This window comes from Schizosaccharomyces japonicus (assembly GCF_000149845.2).
Source record: "Schizosaccharomyces japonicus yFS275 unplaced genomic scaffold supercont5.3, whole genome shotgun sequence".
In the NCBI taxonomy this organism is placed as follows: domain Eukaryota; kingdom Fungi; phylum Ascomycota; class Schizosaccharomycetes; order Schizosaccharomycetales; family Schizosaccharomycetaceae; genus Schizosaccharomyces; species Schizosaccharomyces japonicus.
In genome coordinates this window covers 1,994,601-2,009,567 of record NW_011627862.1, presented here as the reverse complement: position 1 = coordinate 2,009,567, position 14,967 = coordinate 1,994,601, and the positions used below count along the sequence as shown (strand labels likewise).

Genomic DNA, 14,967 nt, shown 5'->3' with positions numbered 1-14,967 from the left:
GTGGGGATTAAGGTAAAGGGGTTTGTGGAGAGGGAAAAGGGATGGGGTGCGGCTGTGTGATTGGTGAAGAATAATGCACATGACCTGAGTCAAATTTACTTCTCGCTTAAACAAACCTTGTATGAACCTTAAAATAAGGTTTCGGTTAATTGAAAAGTGAAAAGTGAAAACTGAAAAATAGTCAGGAAAACGATGAATTTGTATATTAGTTGAGGTAATAGAGCATCTCATTGCTATAAGAATTAAAACGACCTGTCTCTGCTCTTTTCCTCACTGTCGTTTAGGTTTTTGCTTTTTTTTTCCTAGGAACCTTCACAATTCTTCCCACCCAAGCATCACAGAAAGTAATTTTTGACACGTCTCACTTTGTTCCAGGTCTCTTCGTTACCACGGATTGTTTTTTTTTTCTCTTTCTATCTTTCCTGTTACTGAACATTGAAATCCTTCTGTCTTCCCCCAAACACCGCAGACAGACAAAATGGTCAATCTGAATATAAAAGCTATGAGATACCTCTCTCCAGAGGATTTTCGTACTCTTACTGCAGTATGTGATGGTGGAATGGTTACGAATAGCAACAAATCGCTGTAATATAGGGCAACTAAACGTTCAACGAACAAAACCTATGTTAGCGATGCTGTGAAACAAGTTTGAGCAAGTACTAATGTTACTTAGGTGGAGATGGGTAGCAGAAACCATGAAGTCGTGCCTTCGAGCATGATTACTCAGTTGGCTAAGCTTCGGGGCGGTTCCTGTACGAAATCTCTCTCTGTCTTAAACATGACAAAGTTGATTGCCAGAATGCCTAAATCCAACTATGATGGGTACCGGCTGACATACGCTGGCTATGATTACTTGGCATTAAAAGCCCTCACCAAGCGTGCCAGTGTGTATGCCGTGGGCAACCAAATCGGTGTTGGAAAGGAATCCGACGTTTACGTCGTGAGTGACCAGAAGGGAAAACAGTATATTCTCAAAATACATCGTCTCGGTCGTATTTGCTTTCGTAGTGTGAAGAATAACCGGGACTACTTGCGCAACAGAAAGACTGGTTCTTGGATGTACCTCTCGCGTCTTGCTGCCGCAAAAGAATTTGCTTTTATGAAGATTCTTCATGAGCATGGATTCCCTGTTCCCACACCGATTGACTATTCGCGTCATTGTATCATTATGGATCTTGTGGATGCTTTCCCGTTGCGTGCAATTGAAAAGGTGCTTGATCCAGAAGCCCTTTATACCAAGCTCATGGGTCTCATTGTTCGTCTTGCTCGTCATGGACTCATTCATGGTGACTTCAACGAATTTAACATCCTGGTTTATGAAAGTGGTGAGCCTATTATCATCGACTTTCCTCAGATGGTTTCCACAAGCCACGCCGATGCCAAGTATTACTTTGACCGTGATGTCGAGTGCATTGTTCACTTCTTTGCCAAGGTTCTCAAGTTTGAGGGACCCGTGCCGAAATGGGAAGACGTTATGGCTATGGAGAAGCTCGAAGCCCTTGATCTGCTTGCAGAAGCATCGGGATTCAACAAAAAGCAGGCCAAGGAGCTTGAGCGTTACCGCGAAAATCAGCGCAAGATGCAAGAGGAGGGTGCCGAAGAAGTCGACGAGTTCGAAGGCGAAGTCGATGACGATGACGAAGACGAAGAGTAAATGCGAGAATGGGTAACTCGTCTAACAGGGAATTTCGGCAATACGTACTTTGATAGATGAGCACATTTCTCTTTCTCATCTTCCCGACAAACGAAAAAGTGCTAGTGTCGGTAATAGCACGAGAGGTGATGCTTGCTTCTATGTGTGTGGGACCAGCACAAACAAGATGTCTTTCAGTGTACTACTTTTTTGGGATATATAGGTTTATAGTTTTGGGTATCAACGGATTTCGCTTTCCTTCACACAGGTGTGTATACGTATCTTACGAGTCGTGATATAAACTCATGAAACGGTGGTCAATTTTTCAAGAAGCTATCAACTGAACAATATTAAACTTGCAAATGAAACCGCTGAAATGGACACTTTACACATTAACTTTTCCTCTACAAGATTTACACGGCATTCTTCTCTTTACTAGCTATTGTCTCATGCACTGTCTATAGGCCTCCTCCATTTAAATGCGTTGACAAACTCACCACCAAGAATAATACCCCAAGGAAAAGTCACCACCATGAGCCTCCACATATCCCACATATTCCCCACTTCGGCCGAAGTGGGGTTTGGCAGACGGTTGCTCCAATCCCGCTTTCAGCGTCTTAGCTTGACTTTATCAATTAGAAAATACTTGATTTTGGGCTGCACGGTAGCGACTGGCCCTTCTCCCCAACTCACTATAATGAATTCTCCCAACACTCACCAGAAGCGTCCGTTAACGGTTCAGGATTTACCTCATGGTACGTGAAACACTCAATCACGACGTTCTAACAAGCAAACGTAGAAATATTGATGGTTATTTTTTCGTTTTTGGACGTCAACTCTCTGGTATCGGCAAAACAGTGTTGTTCAGCGTGGTATTCATTATTGTCAAAAGATGTAAGCTGGAGAACAGCTTTCCAGTATCATTTTAGTGGCGATCAAAATCAGTATTTTAGTCCCGTTGGTAATGGAACTTGGAGGCAGGAGTACATTCTTCGTATGGCTCTCCAAATAGCGTACAAGCGCGGAAAAGGCCAGACGATGCAATACGATTCTCGTGTAGGACAAATGACACACATCTACTGTGATTTTGGCTCTAACCGCTTGTTTACGGGGAATTTAATGACTGGTTGCGTCTCCATTTCTGACCCAAAAACTGGAAAAGTTGAACGGGGATTGCTTCATTGCGGTTCAGGCGAACTTTCCACGACACATACAGTCAGCAAAATGATGCTTGGACGGCAGCTCATGGGCTTCGGCTTTTTGAATGGTCAAGTTGGTGCGATTATAATGACACGAGCAGTCGCAAATCAACGGAAATTTAGAGCCTTCAGCGAAAAACACGAGGATGCTGTCAGCTGCATCGATGTCGTTCGTGGCGACTTGCCTCCTCTCGGTCAAATTGGTATAGTTACAGGTGGAGATGATGGTTGCGTACGGTGCTGGGACGCTCGCACGGGAGTATGTTTGCAATCTTTTCGTTTTGATTCATCACAAATTGTCAGCGTTAACTACAATTCACGACGCAGACTACTAATGTTTGATGTGTATAATTACAGCAAAGGTTTCTACGCTCTTTACATTGTAGAAGGACCTAGCATATTGACACCGCTAGTGAAGCCAAGACTCATTGCGCTTCGTGTCTGTCAACTCAATGAAGCTGACGAACCACTTCCGATGCTGTGTGTTGATTGCAGTAACAAATGTGCATTTGTTACCACGGGTGCACCGCTTAACTGCATTGAACGCTTCTCTTATGACACGCAGGACGAGCTTGCTATATCTTCTTCTACTCCCTTAGAGAGTCGTGTTCTATATGAGTGTCAGGGAAAACCAACGTATATGGTTATTGATGCAAACGAACGCGAGCCAAAGAACTTTTGTCCGGGTGAAAATGCACGGCTGGTGGCCGTAGGTGATGATGCGGGACGGGCTTATTTGATCAACTCACAGGCATCCTCGTCTCGTCGTGGTTTCTTAAAAACGATGGAAGTCTCCCGTAATACTCCCGTAACATGCCTGGCACTCAACAATGCGGTTCTTGTTGCCGGTGCCGGAAGTGGCTTTTGTGGTATCTTTGACACGGTAACTGGAACACTGCTGCGAACCATAGCAAATGCACGGAATCCAGCGCGCCGTGAGCCCATTTTGTGCATTTCCATTGATTCGGATTCTTTGAGTCCTAAGGGTGCTATCTCAATGGGCAAGCATGTAAAATCCTGGGCATACACAATGCCGAAACAGCTTGTTATTCGTCGTCCACGAACTGTAAACCCACGCTCAGCCAACATTCCGCCTTCGCTTCCAATGCAACGAGGGGGAGCAGAATACTCGAAAAATGAGTTGGAACGTGAAATTTTAATGGGGTTGGACCAAGTTGCTCAAGAACGCAGAGAGCGACTTGAAGCAAAAGAACAAGCTCAACAGCTTCTGGGAGCAGGTCTCGTTGGTTTGAGTGATGAAGAGTTACTGGCGTATGCAACCATGCTCTCTCGAGAAGAAGCAGAGCGACAAGAATTACAGGCACAAGAGATGCAAACAATTCTTGCAGAAGAAACTACTGCAGAAAATGCCCCAGGAAACTCAACACAAGAGTCTTCCGCACCCATTTTAGAAACTCCAACTTCCGTTACTGCATCGAGTCCGCCCATTGTTCCCGAGAATTACATGGACTTGGATGAAGAGGAGCAAATTCGTCTCGCGATGCAACTTTCACTTCTCGATATGAATTAGTGCGTTTTTAGAACTTAGGCTTCTAACTTCTTTTTTGAAAAGGCATCTTAGATTATAATCTGTAATATAGATTTAATGAATTGAAATGAAATATAAACTAGAAACTGTCGCGAAAAAGAGGGAGACCGGAATAAAAACTTGCCCTATGGAAAACCAAAACGAACTATTCAATTCTAAAAGCGAATGAAACAGTTGCATACGATAAAAATTGCATGGTCGCTAATAGAAAAAGTAGAGATGAAGAATAAAAGAAAAGGGGGAAACAAACTCAGTAACCACACGGAATGGGTGCAATTAATGAGAACGTAAAAGAAGGTAAACAGACTCTCCAACCCATGAAACCTAAACCACACTGAATGCTTAATTTGGTGACGGACACACTTTTGGATTGGCACTCGCCTGTTTCTTCGGCTCCGACGTGGAGACAGAAGGTGGTTTGTCGAAGGACCGCAGTAGGGTACGACAACTGTGCCAATGGAAACATCCTGTAGGCTCAATTGGGATGACTCGAGAACTTAACCATTGCTCTTGTAGGCAAATACCAACTAACTGATCAGCACTTGCACGGAACAAAAGCGACGAACTTACCCTTGTGTAGTGGATACTGAATTGACTTCTCCGTGCACCAAGTCGAGTATCGACGGAGAAAGGCATCGTAAAAGCCTTTTCCGTGTCCTAGTCTCGCGAATGCCGTGTCAAAAGCAAGCGCCGGGACAATAATCAGGTCGCAGTGAATACCGTTTTCCATAACTTTGGCTGTGTCTCCCGCAGGTTCAGGTATACCCCAATTGTTTTTTGGAAGCAATTGAATGTTTGGAGACTCCAACTCGAACATTTCCATGTAATGTGGTCCCAAACATTTTGGAATAAACACTCGTTTTCCTGATCATCATTACCGTTAGAAGACCAAATAAGAATGAATATGAAGTTTGACACAAACCTTGTTCAAACGCCGCCGAAAGTAGCGTGTTTGTCCGCAATTCCGCCTTCGGCATGTTCAGATACAGACAAATGTTTTTACTTTGCTTCCATTCCGGCATCTGCAAAACACGCTGACAGACAAGATTCGCTGAATACACATAATTAGTAAATGATGTCGTATTTGCAGAAACAGGATTTTAAATGCATACACTGTAGGTCGATTGACTGCGACGAAATCGCACTCAGTACCTTACGGATTTGTGTCCGCAACAGCCGCTTCTGAGACGACATGACGAGTTGCCAATTGGTTCTATCGTTGAGTAATGGTCTTTAACTTGTTTTAAGATAAGATTTTGGTGGTGAGTTTAGAATGATGCTTAAGTTGACTAACGTTTTCGGTTAGATATGATAAAAAGTGCACAAACGGTACGTCGCTCATGTACATGCAGAAATAAACAGGACGTTGCGAACACACAATAATTACTCTATAACGGCGTTCCCCTCGGTAGTTTACTCATTGACAACAGTTCTTATTGTGTAAATAGTATCCATAAAAACATGCAGGGACAAAAACAGTACACTAATTTTGGGAAGAAGCATCAAAACGACTCCATTTACTTGTTCTCCTCGGGAGAAGACGAAGAAGAGGAATCGTCCTTGTTCTCTTGTTCAGCGCGCTTCTTGTAAACTTGCTCGAAAAGCTTGAGAGAAGCCTGTTGAAGCTCATCAATCTTCTTGGTAATGTCCTCAGAAGTGATACCCTCATCACCAGCGTTGACCTTACCAACAACCTCGCGGAGCTCAGTAATAAGACCACGGATCTTCTCAGACTCCTCCTTGTCGAGTTGAGCCTGGAACTCGTTCAAGGAAGACTCAGTGTCAGTGCACACAGACTCAGCACGGTTACCACTCTCAATAACGGCCTTGCGAGCGATATCGGCAGCACGGTACTTCTCAGCATCGGCAACCATGTTCTCAATCTCGTTCTCCGTCAAACCAGAAGAGCCAGCAACGGTGATGGAGGAGTCCTTGTTGGTAGCCTTGTCACGAGCGGAAACGTTGATAATACCATCGGCATCAACGTCGAAGGAAACTTCAATTTGAGGGACACCCTTGGGGGCAGGGGGAATACCGGTGAGTTGGAAGTTGCCAATCAACTTGTTGTCGCGGACAAGCTCACGCTCACCTTGGAACACACGGATTTCGACGGCGGTTTGGCCGTTAGCGGCAGTAGAGAAGATTTGAGATTTGCGGGTGGGAATAGTAGTGTTACGGTTGATCAAGCGAGTAAACACACCACCGAGAGTCTCGATACCAAGAGAAAGGGGAGTAACATCAAGCAAAACAAGGTCCTTGACATGACCAGCCAAGACACCACCTTGGATAGCGGCACCAATAGCGACGGCCTCATCAGGGTTAACGGACTTGGCGGGATCACGGCCAAAGAGAGCCTTCACATTCTCCAAGACCTTGGGCATACGAGTCATACCACCAACGAGAATAACCTCGTTGACTTCGGAAGTGTTCAAGTTGGCATCCTTGAGGGCACGCTTGCAGGGCTCAGCCGTGCGCTTGACAAGGTTATCAACAAGCTTCTCGAATTGAGAACGAGAAAGCTTCATGTTAATGTGCTTAGGACCAGAAGCGTCAGCAGTAATGAAGGGAAGGTTGATTTCGGTATTGACGGTGCTGGAAAGCTCACATTTGGCCTTCTCGGCAGCCTCACGGATACGTTGAATGGCCATTCTGTCCTTGGACAAATCAATGCCATCGGACTTTTGGAAAGAATCGACGATGTGACGAACAATGGCGATGTCAAAGTCTTCACCACCCAAGTGAGTGTCACCATTGGTACTCTTTACCTCGAAAACACCTCCGTTGAGCTCCAAAATGGAGATATCGAAGGTACCACCACCGAGATCGAAAACTGCAATCACAGCATCGTCCTTTTTGTCCAAACCGTAAGCCAGAGCGGCAGCGGTAGGCTCGTTCACCACACGGAGAACGTTAAGACCGGCAATAGCACCAGCGGCCTTGGTGGCTTGACGTTGAGAGTCGTTGAAGTAGGCAGGGACGGTAACGACAGCGTTCTTAACCTCCTTACCCAAGTAGTCTTGGGCAGTCTCACGCATCTTGTTCAAGATGAAACCACCAATTTGAGAGGGAGAGTAACGCTGTCCACGAGCCTCGAGCCAGGCATCACCATTGCTGTGCTCGACGATCTTGTAGGGAACCTCCTTGATATCACGTTGGACCTCGGCATCCTTGAAACGACGACCGATAAGACGCTTGGTAGCAAAGAATGTGTTTTCAGGGTTCACGACAGCCTGACGCTTGGCGGGGACACCGACCAAACGCTCACCATCCTTCGAGAATGCGACGACAGAGGGAGTCGTACGGGTACCCTCGGCGTTGGCAATGACCTTGGGAGTTTGACCTTCCATAATAGCAACACAGGATGTGGTGGTACCGAGATCAATACCAATCACGGGTCCATTTACTTTTCCATTGCCAGCAGCGGCAGTAGAGTTCCAACGAGCAGCGAAAAGACTCCGTTGAACAAGAATGCTTCCAACATTCAAGCTACGGAGGCGTGCAGGGCCTCGCATAGCGCGGCAGAATTTAGACATAAACATTTTTACACCGTTTTCACGTTTTCACGCTTGTTTTCCAACTTTTTTCGCGTTTTTTTGTTTCTTCGCGTTCTTCACAATTCCAGCAACTTTCTGGTCAGAATTAAACTGAAATTAAGACGAATTGTCTCAAATTAACGTACAGACGACTTATTCGAAAGATCGGCAGAAGGTGGGTAAGGAAGGTAAAAAATCCGTGGTTGGTAAAGGTTAAGTACATCGAGTCGTGTAGTGTCGAGAAACTTCTAGTCCGGCCCCCACATCCCCACATGATGACATTGCCCTTGCTATCAGCCATTGCTGGCAGCAGCTGCAAGATGATCTAGGATAAGCCGAATAAGGAGTATTAGCGAGCAAGCGAACGAGACCATAAGCGAAGCAGCAGTAGCAGACACGTGGCCATAAGCGAGCGCAGAAGAACGAGTTAAGACGGCAGCTGCTGAGGGAGAAAAAACGAGATTGCGTTCGAACAAAACGGAATTGACCAAAATGGGTTGGCGGTTCATACTCGTTTGGTCAGCGCGATCATAAACATATCAATAAAAAGGGTATTCTCCGTACACGAATAGAGGAATTGAGTATCGTCGGTGCACAAGCGAGAAGAGAGAGGGAAGGAAAAGGAAGAAGGGAATGCGTGTATGTGCGTGTATATGCGCTTGTAAGCATGTGAGAGAGTGAATGTGTTTGTATAAAGTTTTTGTCTATGTGTCACAATGTCATTGGAACATGTCGTCAAGGACAGCGGAAGAAGATCCGAAGCCAGCCAGAGCTTTAGGTTCAAATGACTAGATTCTGTGAGAGACAGGGCACAGACAGTGGGAATCTCGGAGGCGTTTAGGGAAAGAGACGAAACAGGGAGAAAGTGAAAGTGTGAGAGAGATAGAGAGAGAAAGAGAGAGGTAAAAGGGGGTGACATAAACATAGGTTGAAGAAAGACAAGAAGGTAATACACAGTTACGGACAGTTGCGCCGAATGTGGGATAGCAAAAGCCCGGATCGAGGATATAAGAGTTTTTGAAGGGAAGACAAGACGCAAGCAAGTCTCGCAATCAGATACATCTTTTCCCCTATTAACGACTTACTCGACGAGCAGTACCAATCTGTGTGTTGTTGACCTTGGTTGCAAAACGCAGACTACACAAAGTCTCTGAAACGTGCTGTTGCAAGGGCGAAATGTTCACAAACATAAGAGTTTTGCTGTTGCCTCCTAAAGAGTATTGAAGCAAATTAGTCAACTTAGAATTACGATACGGAACATGGACGCCCTCGCGGCCACTGCCCAGTGCGTGAATCACATCACCCAAACTGCTAAGACTTTTGTTAATGGCCTGCGTTTCCTTCAAACGCTCTCCCGAACTTTGGCTGTGCGCCAAGCGTTCCGAACCAGCAAGATCAATCAAGTTGAGTGTTCCCCGACATGATTCTCCCGTCATGGCATTCTCTCCATGCAAATGGAGCATAAAAACAGAATGCGAACGCGAAGAGCGTTCGTTCGCGTTCGTGCTGGCAACAGAACGGTTCCGCGAGGAGCGTTCCAATAGTGAAGAAACACGTTCTGGAGAATCAAGCACTTCCGTCGTTAAATTGGTAACCATGGTGCGGCCCTCTTTCGTGTCGTGATAAATTTCATAGCGTTTCTTTTCAGCGTCCTCTCCCGTGGATTCATCGAGGAGATCGTTAATGGTTTCGTTGTAGATTTCAAGGAACTGACCATGCATCTCGTACATCCATCCTCGTTCCTGCAAATTAGTTGCTTTGGAGTAAATCATTCGAACAGCCCGAGGAATCATTCCGTCTCTCGACGACATCGTGTACGTCTTTCCTGAACCCGTCTGACCATACGCGAAGATGCATACATTGTAACCGTCCATGGCACTCTGAATAAGCTGCGAAAGCTCGGTAAATACTTCCTCGTTCGTAGTCTCAGGAGGGAAAACACGGTCAAAGGTAAATGGGTAGCGTCGACTATTGTTTCCACCCAACGAAGATGTTGGTCCATCGGTGACAATCTCGAGAGACTGCATGTCATCCGCATTGTCGCGCGGGAAGGTAATGCTCGCAATCTTTCCATCAGCCTCCAACTCTTGGGGTTGAGCAGGACGTAAACGGCAGAACACACGGATATTGCCTTTAAGCTCTTGAATCGTGTTGTGCATTTGACGGCGTAGTGTCTCTTCACGAAGAAGCTTTTCTACCAACCCATCTCGTTGCTGCTCATTGTTTTGCAGCAGGGACTGCAGCTCGTCTACACGATCACGAAGCTTTTGGTTGGCCGTTTCAAGTTCGGTAACCTTTCCTCGAACGGCTCGAATTTCCGATTCAAAAGCGAGGAGAGAAGACTTTTGCTCGGTGATAACGTTCTGAAGATCAGCGTTCACCTTTTTCTGTACTTCTAAATCTTTCAATGCCTGCTCGTGTGCTGCTTGCAGCTGACGATGCTTGAGGGTCATTTGTTCGTGTTCTGCCTGCAGCTCATGCGTCTGGTTATACTGCTGCAGCTTCACCTGTGAGATATGGTTATTCGCTTCTTGCTGAATTCGTTCCACATCTGCAAGGTGCTGTTGCTGAATTCTTTGTCGTTCTAATTCTGCTTTTTGTTCAAGCTGAATGCAATTCAGTTCATGTTCACGACGAAGTCGCTCCATGGCTTCAGCGTGTGCAGCATCTCGTTGTTCACACTCTTTTTGATGGTTTTGTTCAACGACGGAACGTTTCATGGAAAAGTCAGTACGTGTGTTCTCGAGATCCTGCAAGAGACTTTCAATTTGCTTTTTCAGAATAATTTGTTGTGCATCACTCTCTGCCTTTTCAGTAATGAGTGCTGTCGACCGGGCCTGCAGTTCTTCAAACCGTTTCCTCTCGGAAAGCAAAGACGATTGCAGCATGTCAATTTGTTGCTGTAAGATATTGCTAGATGTTGTTGACATTGATGAATCATTACTTGGCGGACTGTCTCGTTCTTGCTGCTTGGCGATCTGCTGAGAAAGCTGAGTGTACATTTCTTCCATGGCTCTAAGGCGAGCTTCTGTTTCTGACAATGCTGCAGCGGACGCAAGTGGAGTAGTAGGTGATTCAAGGTCGTAGGCCTCTGGGTATAAAGCAAGATTTGTATTGCTTGAACTTGCATTTGTATGATTGGAAGCCAAGAACGAAGGCAATGCAGCCGCAGATCCCAAACTATGACGGCCAACACGTTCAAAAAACGTAGACGGTTGTCGACAAGATGTTGTACTAGGAGGACGTGACGGAGGAGTGCGAGAACCGACACTTACGCTTCGATATCCAGTACCGGAAGAGGAAGATGAGGAAGGACGAGACATAGACAGCTTTGGACGAGTAGCTGAAGGAGGAGCAAATGCCGATTGTGAAGAAGGCCTCGTTTTGCCAACAATGATGCTTCCTCCGCCCACAGGCGAAGGATGATGTGCTGCAGAAACGGTGGGAGGAGGCATTTTAGAACTTTGGTAGTTGGATTTCAGCTGCTGAGGATCCGACGAAAGCGTTGACAGTGATATCCGCGGCTTTGTAACCCTTGGAGCTGGAATTCCTGCTCGAATTGTGGGAGGTGGAATACTCGACATGGAAGTATCACGGAGAGCAGGTCGATTGGGCGACATTGACTTTGTCGATTGGGGTAGGCGAGACTTGTCAAAGTTAGTAAACAAGAACCGCTGGAAATTGTTCCGGGACAAAAAAACGACGTACGGCAAAACTGGAACGCCTATTCTCCATGATGAACAACAAGAGCTATAAGCATGCGAAAAACAAGGCTGCGTGGTTGAGTCTGCTGTGTGCAACAGATACGTTTAGCAGGGCGTTTCGTGTTTGCAACAGGAAGGCTTGGTGGTTGTGTTTGCACGTTATGAGTTTAATTAGTCTAAGGTTTCCACGTTTTGTAAGCGAATGTGCTTGAAATGAATTTAAAAAACAATGATATAGCAATGTTCAATGAAAAGAAACATGGTGTATTGTCGTAGGGTGCAGTGCGAGGGGCCCGTACGCTGTTTTGCAAGTACAGGAAAAAACTTCTCACCTGCTCATTTCAACTACTAATTGAGTTTTAATTGAGTGTTAACTCGATACACAAAATGGCGACTGAATCTCAGTCATCAGAGTATCCAAATTGTGCACGTCGATGTCTAAAAAAATGTTCATAAGTATTTACTATAGTAGCCAAAAGAGACGCCTGTTCTTTTGGAAGGGTACTTTTTTTTTGAGAGTCCAATTGATGGCACCTCTAATGAAGGGAACGATAACTAGTGGACGGGTGCGGAAAATGTAAACAGTAAGGATTGAAGAGTTACCTTTACATTCGTGACAACACCCATTTCAGTAATAGATACAGAAACTTGGCCTTGCACCAAGTGCCACAGCTAAAGCGTTGCCTACGCATCAGAGGAGTAAACGGAAGAGACAAGCCGATAAATAGGGGTTTATAAAGAACGGGTGGTGCCAGAGGATATGATGAATCGAAGGTGCAAGATAAAACAAGTTGGAGAAATAGCGGGCGAGATGTGGATTAAGGTATCCAACACACATCGATCTCTTTAAGTGTCCGGTGAAATTATGCGAGACAATTCTCCCAAAAAGAAGGGGGGACAAACGACAAGAAATCAATGAGAAGAGCCCAAGATCAGGAGTGCCGCCCTTTCTTGCCGAGTGCCTTAAAGTAGAGGAAGAAGTATGACATGTAACCATACGCACGTAATACATGCCGAAGAGATGAATGACAAGCACTCTTCCTCAGGCGGGTTATTTTTTTTTTTTGGCCAAAAGACAGGTTAAAAAGCAGCAGCTACGGCTTGTTTTCGACTATCACTGATACCATACAACATCCCTTCTTCCCTGTAAACAGCTTGTATTTCACTGAAGGGAAATTGTACAGGCACATAGTCGACAACATGTCCAAACTTCTCAAGAACTTTCACCACTTCAGGCTCCACCGTTTCGTCGATATATACAATACTGGGCAATAATTGGTGATGGTAACGAGGAGACTCAACAGAGTCACGCAGAGAACGGTTCCAACGATACTTCTTCACAAGTGTGTCCAAAACAGCTGTGGAAATGCGGCTTCCTCCGCTAGCACCTAAAACCATTTCAACATCGCCATTGTTGACGACAATAGTAGGAGCGGCGGAACTTTGAGGGCGTTTACCGGGTGCAATGAAGTTAAAGGGCGATGGACTAAGACCGAAAAAGTTAACGACACCAGGAAGAGAAAAGTCGTCCATGTGATCGTTCAACACAATTCCCGTCTTCGGTTCCATAAGCTGCGATCCAAACATGAGATTGATGGTTGCCGTAAGAGCAACAGCCATACCGTCTTTGTCGATGACAGACAGATGTGTTGTTCCGTGCTGATCTGGGACATCGTATATGGCGTTGTAGTGCGTGTAGTCGTACGTGCGTTCATCGGAAATGTTAGCACGCACACTGTCGGCATACTCGCTCGAGAGAATATGGTTGACAAGAGCGGAATTGTCAATGTCCAGAGGATCACCCAAAATAGTGCGACCGGCAGAAATCCATTTCATTGTCTCGATAAGACGATGAACACCCACGTCAGTCATTGGGTCGTCAGCATGTAAAATGCCTTCGCCCACTGAAAGATCCATGCGGTCGAGAACGTTTAAGCCCAGAACAAGAGCTTCGCCGCTGCACGGACGTCCACAGGTAAGCACCTCACGGCCATCAAACGATGCACGCAATGGCTCCTCGATACGTACAGTGTAATTGGCCATGTCTTCCATAGTCAAAATACCGCCGTTTTTCTGTACAAAGTTTACCAGTTGACGAGCTATATCGCCGCGGTAAAAAGTGTCGATACCGTGTGTAGCAACCTCTTCCAATGTATAAGCCAGCTCAGGACGTGTAAAGCGTTCACCGGCACGCAGAAAACGTCCCTTGGGTGCGAACACTTTGCCCCAAACTGGATCGGTCTTGAAGTATTCAAACTGTGGCCAACGAATACGACTAGCCAACTCGACAGGCATTGGCATTCCGTCACGCATAAGCTTAATCGTTGGTTCAAACAGTTTCCGCCAAGGCAAGGAGCCATACATGCGCCATGCACTCTCGTAACCAGCCAATTCGCCTGGAACAGCCACGGATAAACCGCCGATTTGAGCTGCAAGAGGATCGTTCTTGAACATGTCCTTATGGGCAGCAGCCGGAGCCTTTTCACGGAAATTGAATGTCGTAGATGTGCCATTGGGAAGACGAACCAACATGAATCCACCACCGCCAATACCGCTACTGAACGAGTTCACGGCACCGATGCAAATGCCTGCAGCAATAGCTGCATCAACAGCATTTCCTCCCTCGCGAAGAATATCCACACCAACCTGAGAACACTCCTCAGCCTCTGCAGCCACGATACCGTTTCTGCCGCTCACGGTAAGTTGTTGATTTCCCTTGTTGCGGTACCGGATAGGGTCCTCGAATGTTAACGGCACCAAGTTTGTTCCGTTTATGTCGAGAGAATTTGAAGAGGAGGGCCAAAGTATTGAAGACAATGAAGACCAAATACCCTGATCCTCAACCTGCTGCAATTTTTGCAGGAAATGCGAAGTCTTTTTACCAGAACCAAAAATTCCTTCAAAACCACCCAATTTATACCAAGCAACACTCGTGAACGCACCCAGAAATACAGCAATAAACTTCATCCAGTTCAACACTCGAACTTGCTGGGTCGAAGTGGAGGCAGTTCTAACGTCATTTTTTCCGAGCTTTTTTGCTGCAGAGTTGCTGCTCTGCAGCTTCTGCTGCACACCCTTTGCGGGCTGCGAATTATGCTCTGTGTGGTGCATATTGCTGCTCCTGCGTATCTGCTTCGTCTTGCACTGCAAAGAACGGTGCCGATTTTCGCTCTTGTTAAACGGAAGACAGAAAGGGAACGTGGGGGCGAGAAGAGTGGGATAGCTGGTAAGCGGATGTGGATGTGGAGTAAGGGAAGAAAGTGGGTACCACACATGTGGGATAATGTGGGATAATGTGGGGAAATTGACAAAAAAACAGAACAAGAAGTGCCCGACAGAAGTTAGCAGA

At 46.0% G+C, this 14,967-nt stretch overlaps 7 protein-coding genes across 7 annotated transcripts; 2 read left to right on the top strand and 5 right to left on the bottom strand.

Annotated features, from left to right (window-relative positions):
- Positions 1 to 123: 123 nt before the first annotated feature.
- Positions 124 to 1,900, top strand: SJAG_01618 (atypical/RIO/RIO2 protein kinase). Its single transcript, XM_002172831.2, has 2 exons — positions 124 to 544; positions 674 to 1,900. The coding sequence occupies exons 1-2, from the start codon at positions 479 to 481 to the stop codon at positions 1,652 to 1,654; spliced, it is 1,047 nt and encodes a 348-aa protein (XP_002172867.1). The 5' UTR covers positions 124 to 478; the 3' UTR covers positions 1,655 to 1,900.
- Positions 1,901 to 2,171: 271 nt separating this feature from the next.
- On the top strand, positions 2,172 to 4,478 carry SJAG_01617 (F-box protein Pof10). The gene is made up of 2 exons (XM_002172830.2): positions 2,172 to 2,388; positions 2,433 to 4,478. Exons 1-2 carry the CDS (start codon positions 2,331 to 2,333, stop codon positions 4,361 to 4,363), a joined length of 1,989 nt encoding a protein of 662 aa, XP_002172866.1. The 5' UTR covers positions 2,172 to 2,330; the 3' UTR covers positions 4,364 to 4,478.
- Positions 4,479 to 4,723: 245 nt separating this feature from the next.
- On the bottom strand, positions 4,724 to 5,575 carry SJAG_01616 (5-formyltetrahydrofolate cyclo-ligase; the record flags this gene model as incomplete). The annotated part of the gene is made up of 4 exons (XM_002172829.2): positions 4,724 to 4,908; positions 4,952 to 5,245; positions 5,304 to 5,432; positions 5,494 to 5,575. 4 exons carry the CDS (start codon positions 5,573 to 5,575, stop codon positions 4,724 to 4,726), a joined length of 690 nt encoding a protein of 229 aa, XP_002172865.2.
- A 218-nt stretch (positions 5,576 to 5,793) lies between these two features.
- On the bottom strand, positions 5,794 to 8,110 carry SJAG_01615 (hsp70-like protein). The gene is made up of 2 exons (XM_002172828.2): positions 8,061 to 8,110; positions 5,794 to 8,006 (listed from the first exon to the last, which is right to left on the bottom strand). Exon 2 carries the CDS (start codon positions 7,918 to 7,920, stop codon positions 5,899 to 5,901), a length of 2,022 nt encoding a protein of 673 aa, XP_002172864.1. The 5' UTR covers positions 7,921 to 8,006; positions 8,061 to 8,110; the 3' UTR covers positions 5,794 to 5,898.
- On the bottom strand, positions 8,044 to 11,893 carry SJAG_01613 (kinesin-like protein Klp2). Its single transcript, XM_002172827.2, has 2 exons — positions 11,623 to 11,893; positions 8,044 to 11,561 (listed from the first exon to the last, which is right to left on the bottom strand). Exons 1-2 carry the CDS (start codon positions 11,647 to 11,649, stop codon positions 8,988 to 8,990), a joined length of 2,601 nt encoding a protein of 866 aa, XP_002172863.2. The 5' UTR covers positions 11,650 to 11,893; the 3' UTR covers positions 8,044 to 8,987.
- A 416-nt stretch (positions 11,894 to 12,309) lies between these two features.
- On the bottom strand, positions 12,310 to 12,630 carry SJAG_06630 (hypothetical protein; the record flags this gene model as incomplete). Its single annotated transcript, XM_011050771.1, has 1 exon — positions 12,310 to 12,630. One exon carries the CDS (start codon positions 12,628 to 12,630, stop codon positions 12,310 to 12,312), a length of 321 nt encoding a protein of 106 aa, XP_011049073.1.
- Positions 12,631 to 12,698: 68 nt separating this feature from the next.
- SJAG_01612 (gamma-glutamyltranspeptidase Ggt1) lies at positions 12,699 to 14,729 on the bottom strand (the record flags this gene model as incomplete). The annotated part of the gene is made up of 1 exon (XM_002172826.1): positions 12,699 to 14,729. The coding sequence occupies one exon, from the start codon at positions 14,727 to 14,729 to the stop codon at positions 12,699 to 12,701; it is 2,031 nt and encodes a 676-aa protein (XP_002172862.1).
- Positions 14,730 to 14,967: the final 238 nt, after the last annotated feature.

Bases quoted from the DNA above. Each gene is read 5' to 3' on its own strand.
- SJAG_01613 (XM_002172827.2), bottom strand. From the start codon at position 11,649: ATGGAGAATAGGCGTTCCAGTTTTGCC. The intron at 11,562-11,622 runs GTACGTCGTTTT...AACTTTGACAAG, and splicing joins ATAGGCGTTCCAGTTTTGCC to TCTCGCCTACCCCAATCGAC.
- SJAG_01617 (XM_002172830.2), top strand. From the start codon at position 2,331: ATGAATTCTCCCAACACTCACCAGAAGCGTCCGTTAACGGTTCAGGAT. The intron at 2,389-2,432 runs GTACGTGAAACA...AAGCAAACGTAG, and splicing joins GGTTCAGGATTTACCTCATG to AAATATTGATGGTTATTTTT.
- SJAG_01615 (XM_002172828.2), bottom strand. From the start codon at position 7,920: ATGTTTATGTCTAAATTCTGCCGCGCTATGCGAGGCCCTGCACGCCTC.
- SJAG_01618 (XM_002172831.2), top strand. From the start codon at position 479: ATGGTCAATCTGAATATAAAAGCTATGAGATACCTCTCTCCAGAGGAT. The intron at 545-673 runs GTATGTGATGGT...AATGTTACTTAG, and splicing joins ATTTTCGTACTCTTACTGCA to GTGGAGATGGGTAGCAGAAA.